This window comes from Pistacia vera, unplaced genomic scaffold (assembly GCF_008641045.1).
Source record: "Pistacia vera cultivar Batoury unplaced genomic scaffold, PisVer_v2 Contig31, whole genome shotgun sequence".
Lineage (NCBI taxonomy): Eukaryota > Viridiplantae > Streptophyta > Magnoliopsida > Sapindales > Anacardiaceae > Pistacia > Pistacia vera.
In genome coordinates this window covers 1231103-1242610 of record NW_022196124.1, presented here as the reverse complement: position 1 = coordinate 1242610, position 11508 = coordinate 1231103, and the positions used below count along the sequence as shown (strand labels likewise).

The 11508-nt window shown below is 33.7% G+C and overlaps 2 protein-coding genes across 2 annotated transcripts; both read left to right on the top strand.

The window, feature by feature from the left end:
• Positions 1-3572: 3572 nt before the first annotated feature.
• On the top strand, positions 3573-7220 carry LOC116136203 (5-formyltetrahydrofolate cyclo-ligase, mitochondrial-like). The gene is made up of 7 exons (XM_031421906.1): positions 3573-3789; positions 4445-4609; positions 5843-5884; positions 6042-6087; positions 6518-6588; positions 6698-6824; positions 7157-7220. Exons 1-7 carry the CDS (start codon positions 3627-3629, stop codon positions 7203-7205), a joined length of 663 nt encoding a protein of 220 aa, XP_031277766.1. The 5' UTR covers positions 3573-3626; the 3' UTR covers positions 7206-7220.
• A 2879-nt stretch (positions 7221-10099) lies between these two features.
• LOC116136135 (toll/interleukin-1 receptor-like protein) lies at positions 10100-10582 on the top strand. Its single transcript, XM_031421839.1, has one exon. The coding sequence runs from the start codon at positions 10100-10102 to the stop codon at positions 10580-10582; it is 483 nt and encodes a 160-aa protein (XP_031277699.1).
• The last annotated feature ends 926 nt before the right edge of the window (positions 10583-11508 follow it).

Sequence of the window (11508 nt, the reverse complement as noted above, 5' to 3'; positions counted from 1 at the left end):
AAATCTTACTTTATTATCTCTGAAATAGTAAACATATATATTGTTCAATAAGAATGATGATCCCACTAGCTTGGTGATGTGAGACATAAAAACAATTAGAAAACCTTAGAGCCCACCGTATAATAATATAATTAACATGACTTAAGCCCAAATATAATAATACAATTACCAATTACCATCTATCTTTAATCACCTCCTTTAAGATTTAGTTTTCTTTTGCTTACTCAGAGACTATATTATTAAACTGTTATGGATGTATCGATCGATTCACAATAATTTCTTTTTTTTGTTATGATTCCATTAATTCTATATTTTTTTTTATGTAAGTTTTTACCACAATCTATCAAATTGTAAATGGAGAAGAGTTTAACCAATAAATAGTTGAAAACATGATACTTTAATTTGTCTTACACCACCCGAAATTGAAGATGCCCCGATGTGTGTTGTGACATCTGTGTATAAAGTAATATTAGTGTTCTTTTGAAGCATTTTCCTCTGTTAGAGGAATATAATTACCTCGATGCTGGTATATGCCGACGTTATGAAGAGCATCAGCCTTTGGAGACTGGAGTAAGTTGATATTTCTCCAATGCATTTTGTTCGCATCAAAGATGTATTGTTACCTTGACGTAGGTGTTGAGGTATGAATTCATACACCAACACCTACATGACATTGGCACATTGACAAATGCACCAATGCTAGGTCCCGAGGCTAATGTATCTTCATTTTCTGATAGTTTTAGAGTATCTTCAAAGAACTCTTTATGTAATCTAAATAGTAGAGAATCTTTAAATGACTTTTTATATAACCCAAAACTCTTTATTATAAAAAGTCTATCCATAAAAATAAGAGTCTAACGGATTCTTTATCCTTTAAATATAAGTTAAAGAGCGAATTTGACTCTCTACGTATAAAGAGTCAAATTTCACTCTCTATCCTAATTTTAATAAATAAACTATAAGTTTCTATACATTTTATTTATTAATTCTCTCTCCTATTAAATTTCTTTATTGAAAATAAAGAGCATCTTCATTAAATTTAAAGAGTTAGATTTGAATAAAAAATTTATTCTTTATATTTAGAAATTAATGAAGATACTCTTTATTTATATGAAATATGCTCTTTAAAATAAAGAGCACCACTGAAGATGCTCTTAGAGTATCTCCAAATGACTCTTTATATGACTCAAATTCTTTATTATAAAGAGTTTATCCATAAAAATAAGGATTCAACAGACTCTTTATTCTTTAAATATAAATTAAAGAGTGATTTTGAATTAATCTTCACACCTAGAGAGTCAAATTTCACTTTCTATCTTAATTTTAAATAATAAATTACAAGTTTCTATGTATTTTATTTATTATTTATCTCTCTTATTAAGTTTTTTTCTTGAAAAAGTATATTATCTCTCTTAAAATTTTAAGAGTCTATTAGATTTGAATAAAAAATTTGTTCTTTATATTTAAAAATTAATGAAGATACTCTTTATTTATCTCTTTATTTATATGAAAATTGCTCTTTAAAATAAAAAGTACTATTAAAGATTCTCTTACAATATACATTTTTAATTTGGTTTTTGACAGATTTTTTTTTTTTTTTTTTTTTATAATTAGGAGTATTCAAACTAGCTTGTGATTCATTTCAATTAATCTCTCCAAACTCTAAGGGGGCGTTTGGTTGGGGGTTAAGTGGGATTATTGGGGTAATGTCATCTTATATTACTTGATTATCATGTTTGGTTGTCAAGTAATATCAGATACCGGTAATCTTCAAATACCAATAGTGGTTACTATTGGTAATATTAGAGGTAATCTGATTACCTCCATTTTCTTAGGTATTCTGAGATTACCAGGGTTATCTTTTTTTGTTACAATTTTATCCCTTATTAATAAAAATTTTAGATAATAATACCCCTACTTTAAAACAAATTTACATTAATATCCTACTTCAATTTTACCCTTGTTTAATTAAAATTTTGGACAATAATACCCTTATATTTAAAATTATTTACGGACCACCATAGCCACCCAGCTACCACCACCACTGCCACCCAACCACCACCGCTGACAGCAGGCCAACCACCATGGACCACCGCCGAAAAATCATCGGAGTCCCTAATGAAGAAGAAAATTCCGTGGGAGGCTCCGGGGAGCTTCGTTATGGCCGTTTCCGGCCATATTGATGGCCGAAAACGGCCATATCAGGCCAGATCTGGTCGAAAATGGCCAGATCTGGTCGGAAATGGCCAGATCTATTCTATCCATTTTCGACCAGATCGATGGATCTGGCTGTTAATTGCCAGATCCCTGGCCATTATCGGCCAGGTCTGGGCCAGATCTGACCGTTAATCCGTGGCCGTTAACGGCCAGATCTGGTCCAGACCTGGCCGATAATGGCCAGGGATCTGGCCTGATATGGTCGGAAACGGCCATAACGAAGCCTTCCGGAGCCTCCCACAGAATTTTCTTCTTTTTTAGGGGCTCCGGCGATTTTCCGGCAGCAGCAGGCGGCGGCGGCAGGAGGTGGGGGTGATTTCGTCATAAATTAAAATTTTTTATAAGCAAGGGTGTTTTAGCTAAATCTGAAATATTGGGGGTTAAAAAAATTATTCAAAAATTAATAATAAAAATAATATTATATTAATATTTAAAAGAGGGTCAATTTAGTAATTTAAATAACATACCCACCAATTTATTCCTATAACCAAACATATTAATATAACAAACCCACCAACTAACCAAACATATTTTCTTAAAGATTTCCAATAATCTTCCAAGGTAATCTATCTTTCTAGTAATCTAACATTTTCAGTAATCTAATATTCCTGAACCAAACACCCCCTAAAATGAACATCGGACAAGTTTTCTCGTCAGCCATCCTTATTAGTGTCGAAAAAACTTCATTTCACACGTTAAACTTATTTGTTCTTTTAACATCGAATCACCGAGGGATGGTTAATATGAAAATTTAGATTAAGCACGCGCTTCGACTCTCAAAAGAAATCCAACAATTTTCTTTAATATTAAAGAGAGAGAGAGAGAGAGAGAGAGAGAGAGAATGCACAATTTGATTGCCAATATCGTCCGTTCACGATCACTCTTCTAAACACAGAACCAACTTAACGAACAGAACAAAGGAAATGAGCGCCATTACTTCCTATCAGTACAGCCCAACAAAAAGCAGCATGTATCGTCACTGTATAACTACTGCGAGCCTAATTAGAAGCGCAAATGAAGTGGCTACAATCCCGCACCTTCGCAACTCACCATACTCAGCTCTCTCTTCTAACGTGCGCTCCACCGCCACCATGGGCAAGGACGCTGTTGATTCCCATCAGCTCGAAGCCATATTCCAGCAAAAACGGTTTCTCAGGCTCAAGATTCGCAAAGACCTTAAAAACATGGACCCAATTCAACGATCTCAAGAAGGTCTTACTCTCTTATTTACTTTATCGTACTCGAAATGTTCGTTTGTTTGTCTGAATGAAAATTCCAAATAAGTCTGCCAATTATGTGATTATTGAGTGCTGAACAGAGTTTTGGCCAATTGATGGACAAAAATGTAAATGAATTAGAAAGGGGGCATTGTTTTGTTCTACAGAGAATTTTTACTTCTCGTGTTTCTTATGTTTTGTGTGAGTGTGACAGATAATGCGATTCATAACATTGTTATGGAATCTCCATGGTTCAAAGCGAGCAAGAGCTTATGTGCTTATATAAGCTGTGCGGCTTTACGGGAAGTGGATACATCAAGAATTGTCTCAGAGATTCTGTCCAGCCCAAGCACCGGTTTGTCAAGACATTTTTGCTTGTTATTTTGGTATTGTAACATATTACCGAAATTTCATATTTAGGAATGAATATATTGGCACATATATTTCCAAATAAATGCTTGAGTGCTTACTGGTGCTCATTAGCAACTTGTTTAACAATTTGGACGGATCAAAACTCAAAGATGAAAGTGGGAGGGCACTGAAGTTGTTGGGGGCACTAAATTGAAGTAGTTGCTTTTCAAACTATTAGTTATAAGTGTTTTAGCATGTTATAATCTTTTCCCTTTTTATTTACCGTCTTTGGCCTCTTGAGTTAATCCTATCGTCCCTGTTAGCATAGATGGTGAGCAAAAGGAAAAGCATAATGCTGGAAAAGTTGTAAGCTAATATAAAAAAGGTGTGGATTTTGTTAGCCATGTATTGCTATTTTAGTCACATTCATGGGTGAATCCAGTTTTCCTTTTTCCTGCATGCTTCAAAGCCCTGTCCTTAATGTGTATAAAAGATTTATATTTCTGGAAAATTGATAATGCTCTTTCCTTGCAATTTACTCCATTATTATCTGTCATCTTATTGTTTCAGTGTTGAGAACGTTTTCATCACCAAACAATCGCATTTCATTACAATTTTATTATACTTGTGGAGATTCTTACATCTCATTTTCACTCCAGAGGGTAATACACAGTTGAGGAAAAAGCTTTATGTTCCACGTGTGGAGGACAAGAACAGCAACATGAAAATGCTCAAAATATCCAGTGTTAATGACCTCATAGAAAACTCAATGAACATTTTGGAGCCACCCCTAGTAGATTCTAATGGAAATCAATGTGAAGATGGTACTTTTCTTTTTATATATATTTCCTTTATCTAATCAAAGATACTTGACCGTACTTCATCATTTATAGCTTGCACCACTATAATTTCAGACGCTATGTGAACTAAATATGTTCAGCATTCTTGACCCCTTTTATTATAAATGCCCTTGAACTAAAATTCTTTTCAAGTCAATACCTACAGTTAACTTGTAACTAGGGAACTATAGTAATGTTTGTAGAGTCATCTGTTAACATGCAGTTGAGTATTGGTAAAGAATGCAAAAGACATCTTCAACTCTGCATTAGAGTTTGTGCTCAATTTCTTCTTTTAAGGGAGTAGAATTCTGCTCATAGAGTCATCACCATTGTAAGAATGCTTTCTGGCTTAGAAAATTTTGTTATTCCAAATTAGTCTATATATATATATATATATATATATGCTTCCAGTAGCAGCAAGAGGAACTATAGGGTCGTTTTAGCATGTGCCCAAAGACACATGTTAAAGCTACAAAAATACACAATTTTAATGAAATTAGTACACTTAAAAATGCTTTTTTTTTTTTTTTCCCTTGTAAATGGAGAGCATTAATATAGTAAAAAATTTCATTTTTAGGTACCATTAATATGTGCTTATAAGGGTATTTGTTAACAGGTCCCTTTGAGATACTGATAACTTATGATTAAAAAGTTGGAACTATTATTTTTATTATTTCCTGGTGCTCCATTGCTAAAGTATTTCAGTTTAACAAGGTCAATTCGTTGCTTGATGTGTCTTCAAAGCTGTGTCTTGGCTATTGCAAATTTTCCATTTAAAAGGACAAGAGCTTGTCTGATGTGGGAATTTTTGACCTATTTGAACATTTGAACTTGCAAATTCTATCAACATAGTTCAGAACAATTTTAATCAGAGGAAAGAGTTTCTGCAATTCTATTTATAGTAATTAATAATTACAATGCTTCCTTAAGTAATTTATGATTGTCCTACTTAATTTCAGATGACGAAGGTTTTGGGTCATTTACAGTTTGGTTAATTATGAATGTTGTGTAGAGAATAAATATTAAGTGAAACCTGAAGGAATCCCAGGCCTGCTCCTTCAGTTAGTAAAACTTTCCTGTTATTAGTTTTGATGGCTGCTTTTACCTGGGTTCTGCCTTCCCCATATGATAGTGTACGATTTCCATCTTGGAGATTATAGATTCATTTTGGTGTGGTGAGTCTGGCTGTTATTCATCTGAAGGGTTTACTTGGTGCAGTAATGCAGGCAAGAGAGCCAGTTGACTTGGTCATTTTACCAGGTAATCATGTTGATTCTCACTCTTGTTTTGGAAAACCAAAAAAAAGGAGAGAAATTTTGATTCTTCTTTGTTACCTTCTATTGTTAGAAACTGATCTGTGGGAGACCTGTAATTTAATTATTTTTTTATCAAGTGACTTCTTTTCATTTTCTTTCAGGGCTTGCATTTGACAAATCTGGAGGACGCTTGGGTCGTGGTGGGGGGTGAGTTGATGCAATGTAGCTTTAGAATTTGTTGTATTTTTCCAACTTTTGTCAAAGGGCATGGCCATTATTACTACCGCGTATATTTTTATGGTGTTTATAACTACTTGCATTTAATATGTTATTACGGAAGCTTACAGTTATATTTGAAAATTAGATTATATTTTGATCATTTAAAAAACATCATAAAGATATCTCAATGCTAACTTTTTGCTAATAATGACTCTTATCTTGGTGCTTCATTTATTGATATTTATGATCAATGAACTAAATTATGACTGCTGTTATATGGATGTAATAATGTGCCGTAGGCAGCAAGTACAAAAATTTTAAGATTTGACTAGGGACATGCTTTAATCCATTTGTCGCATTTCTATTGAGATATTGGCTTATTATCGCTGTGGTTTCACTGCATGGTAAAATCTGGAAGATACTATGACGTGTTGCTTAAGAAATATCAAAAGCTTGCACAGGAGAGGAAGTGGAAGCTACCCCTACTTGGTGATTTCCTATTGTTGGTTAACAATACATTTACAACTTTTTGTATCAAAGTTCCATTTCCATCGTAAATATTTATTATAATTCCTTGCTTTTTGTTATTTGGTTGCAGTTGCATTATCATATTCTGTACAGATCATGGAGGAAGGATCCATACCTGTCACTCCCTGTGATGTTCCAGTGGATGCTCTTGTATCACCTAGTGGTTTCATTCCCATAACCCCAATTGCTTTAGAGAGGTATGATTGAAGGAAGGTGTCTCCTTTCTGCTGAATATGGTATCTTACTAAATTGGCACACCAATAAGGATTTACTGTTACATTTAGTGTGGTCTGATAAGAAATTAGCAAGTATTGCCTTTAGCTAGCTGAAATGCAAAGGGGCTATCGGTAAAGAATCAATCAAGATATTGACCTTGGTAAATTGTATTATTGCACGATGGAAAATAAATTTTTTAGGGCCTTTTTTTGTATAGAAATTGGAAATTTAATAGTTTCGAATCAAATCGAGTAGTAATGGAGTTTGGAAGAATTTGTATCAGTGCTTCACATGTATTATACACCTCTGTCAGAGATACAAAGCAAGTGACAAAACCATCTTCCTGCTCTGCTTCTGATTGATAACATTGCGACACCCAAGTTGCTGAAGTGCATAAATAGGTGGTACCAAACCATACCACTAGACAATTTCTGTGATATGTAATGTGTAGTCTTTCTAACTTATAGCTGATATAATGAAGGCATGCCTGAAATATCAATATTGTTGGTATACCCCAGGATCAGTAAAGTGTAAATTATTTTCAATTCTTTTTCTTAAATGAATGTTTTTTACATATTGCAATTTATTGTAAATAGAAATAGCTATCACCATCCCCACACCTTTTATCTCCTGTGATGATTCTTGCGTGTCATTTTCTAATTTCCAATTATAATAAATAATTTTAATTTCTAATTTTCCGAACATTTTCTTTAGGGTTTAGGGCAAAACCTCTTTTTTTTTTTTTTTTTTTTTAATTCTTATATTAAAACACATTTTGTTTATCTTATTTCTTTATTAATGTTATTTCCTCGAATTATCTAGATTAATAATTCTTTTTACTTATATTTAAACATTTTTTAACCCTCTTAAATGTTTTTTTTTTCCTCACGACAAGTAATAATAGAGAACACATTGATTGCTAGGGATGGGCATGGGCGGAACCCTTCTCTTTGAAAGTCCAAGGGGGTTCCTCGATCTTAGCCGAACAGGGAATTTGGAGAATCCTCGAATTAGGCCCAATCCCCAACCGAGAATCCTCAAATCCCATTTGGCGATTTGCTTATAATTTTTTTTTTATTTTTAATGATTAAAAAAAATTATAATATTTATTATAATGAATCAAATATCAAAATAATAATTATAATTATGATACATTTATATATATAATATAATATATATATATATATATATATATAATATATATATATATATTATATATATAAATATATATATATATATTAATGGTATTTTTATGTATATTGTAATGAGTAACAAGTATTAATACATATATAAATATATGATATTATGATATGGATAATAACTTATCATGTATAATGTATAATATATAATATATTATAATAAATTCTAAATAATTATACCATCTCCTTACAGTGTCTCATTATATTCTAAATAATACATAGATTATACATAATTTATTACATATGATACATTATACATATATATTATAACAAATTCTAAATAAATAACTACCATAATAACAAGGGTAATTAGGTAATCAACTGAAATAATGATTCAGCCAAAAAAAAAAAAAAAAAAAAATTATAATGATTATTTATTATTTAATCAATCAAAATATCACGATACTTATACTAAATAACATATGTATTATGTATTTCAAATGATCTATTACATATATAACATAGTATGTGTTTGGCTTATATTTTTATCCAGATTCTGGATCCTATTCTCCAAATAATGTTTGGGACATTATTCCAAGAATATTACCCTATTTTTTTAATTACTTTTAAACCCATAAGGTTATAATTTCATCAAATACCCCCTAAAAAAAGTTTAAAAATTATCAAAAACACCCCGCAACCCATTTCGCCAGATTCCAGCAACCACCGTCGGTGTAGCCGAAATCTATACAACGCCAACCTGCCGACTATAATGGCCGAAGTTCACCGATCTGGTCTTCCGGCCATCCCACCACGGATTTGGCCGGAAAAGGCCAGATCTGGCCGTGAACGACGCCAAAGAAATGGCCGTCATTGAGGTCAACGACGGCCAAATCTTGGCCATCGTGACCGAAAACGACGGCCAAATCTTGGCCATCGTTAACCGAAAACGACGGCCATATCTTTGGCCGTCGCTGACGGCCAGAGATGGCCGTTGTTTTGGCCTTTTTCGGCCGTCGACGGCCACAACAGGCTGTAGATCTAGCCTTTTCCAGCCAGATCTGGTGGACTGGCCGGAAAGCCATAACGACTCGTTACGACACAGATCCGACCGTCTGTTCGTAAGCGATTTTCCGGCCAGATTCTGGCGGTGCTGGCCAGAATCTGGCACTGCAGGTGGTGGGGGATTTTTGTCAATTTACATGTTGGGGTATTTATGAAATTAGCAAACTTAGGGGGTTTTTCTATAAATTTTTAAATTTTACCTCGTAATACTCCCATATTCAATTATCCAATACTATCTCCAAAATCCTACCCAAAATAATAAACCAAACGCACCCATATTTATTATGTATTATAAATATTTATAATGATTTATTATATTTAATCTAGTTTTATTTATCCTATTTCTATATGGTTTCATAAAATATTCATACAATTATAACCTGTTTTTGTATAATTTATGGTTTCAGATTGATTTTCAATTATTAAAACTAATATAGGATTAAATGATTAAAATTAAACCTGACTATATATATATATAAACAGGGTGGGGACGAGCTGAGGGGGAGAGATCAATCCCGTCCTTGAATTTGGGGACTGATTTTCAGCCCGAGCCTGACCCAAATCCTGAATAATTTGGGAAAACTCCACCTTGCTCAGGGCGAGTTCTTGTGGGACGGGTATTATGCTCATCCCTACTAGTTGCTTGTCTTGCATGCAATATATTCGAGAGACTGACCATCAATTGAATCTTGAAAGAGGTTAAAAACGCTCTTTTTTTCTTTTCTTTTTTTTTTTTTTTTTTTTTTCACATTTTGGTAAGTGATAATTTGGTATTTTAGTAAGTTTAGAAAGTCCATGGTGCACGCTATAATTCAAAAAAAACGGCGGTTAATTAAATATTTATAAACCTCAAGGTTATGCTTGCAATTAACCATAATCATTTAGGACTGAGTCGACTGACGTACGAACATGCAGTTATTATGTATCATATCAACACTCAACTTTTTACTCCGTAACCACAAGCACGCAAAGGTAGAAAATTACACTAGAACCCAACTCCAGTCCCATCCATGCAAACAAACTTCTGATCTGAGCTTCCATCACTTCTTTTAATGGACGACGACGACGACGACGACATCTACTCAACACCTTCATTCCGATACCGTTGGGACGTTTTCTTAAGTTTTAAAAGAGAAGACAGTCGCCACAACTTCACGGAAACTCTTTCCAGAGAGCTTATAAGGAACGGTATACGCACATTTCGTTATGACGAGGAGCTGGAGAGAGGAGAGGAGATCGCTCCGAGTCTTGTGGAGGCCATTCAGGATTCTGCAGCTGCTATAGCTGTCATTTCAAGCAAGTACGCTTCTTCAAGACGGTGTCTTGAGGAGCTTGCTAGAATAGTAGAGTATAGGAAGCTAAATCTTCCGGTATTTTACAAGGTTGATCCTTCGGATGTCAGGAGGCAAAAAGGTCCATTCGAGGAGGATTTTGTGAAGCTGGTGCAGAGGTTTGGTGAAAATAAGGTTGGTCGATGGAGGAGAGCTATGGAAAAGGCTGGTGACATCTCTGACTGGGATTCTAGAATTTGGTAATATTTTTTTTTTAAATTTCTACGTTGCTTTCTGAACTTTCTTTCTTTGCTTGTTTATTTTCTCATGTGTTAGTTGTATTGGAAGACTAAACAAGACTTTTGATTTTCGATAGGAGAGAAGACTTTTGAGTTGGACGGGGAAGAATCTTTTTGTATGTTAAACTTTGATTGGTAAATCTTACATAGAAATAGGGTTTTAGATCTGCAATTTGGATTAGACTTTGCATTGCTTTTACAATCTGGACTATTTTCTCATTAATGTTTATTTAATTTGGAATTGGGTTCATTTGGAGATTTTTAATCTAAAGTTGCTCAGTATCAGTTCTTAACCTAAGCTTGACAAAAGAAAGAAAAGGTAAAGTAAAGAAAAAGTAAATGAAGCTCACGAAAGTGTATTGTATTCAGCTTAAAGATAACTGTACAGTAAGTAGCACTTTTATAGTGCTCTGTTAACAGAAGCATTGAAACGTAACTAAATGTAACTGCTGTAACAGATTGCTAACAACTTGTAACTGAACAATCCTAACTGTAACAGATTAATAACTAAACACATTTTACTTTTTCATTAACATCCTCCCGTAAACTAAACTGGGAGTTCTCATTGCTTACTTAGTTAACTTCCTTAACATCCTCCCGTAAACTGAACTGGGAGTTTTGCTCATTTATCACTTCCAGATTGTTTTTCCACACAACTACTACAACTGACAGTATACACCTGCAATACACACCACATCATCAAAGCATTATCATTCAACTGCTCACTTATCAACTTCCAGATTGTTTTTCTGCACAACTACTACAACTGGCAGTATACACCTCAATACACACACATCATCAAGCACTATCATTCAACTGCTCACTTATCAACTTCCAAATTGTTTTTCTGCACGCTTACTACAACTGGCAGTATACACCTGCTCAAAGCAT

What these genes read in the sequence shown, in the direction of transcription:
- LOC116136203 (XM_031421906.1), top strand. Translation starts at nt 3,627, where the DNA reads ATGTTTTGTGTGAGTGTGACAGATAATGCGATTCATAACATTGTTATG. An exon ending in TGGAAATCAATGTGAAGATG is followed by an intron (nt 4,610 to 5,842) that starts GTACTTTTCTTT and finishes TACTTGGTGCAG; the next exon opens with TAATGCAGGCAAGAGAGCCA. An exon ending in ACCCCAATTGCTTTAGAGAG is followed by an intron (nt 6,825 to 7,156) that starts GTATGATTGAAG and finishes CACCTCTGTCAG; the next exon opens with AGATACAAAGCAAGTGACAA.
- LOC116136135 (XM_031421839.1), top strand. Translation starts at nt 10,100, where the DNA reads ATGGACGACGACGACGACGACGACATCTACTCAACACCTTCATTCCGA.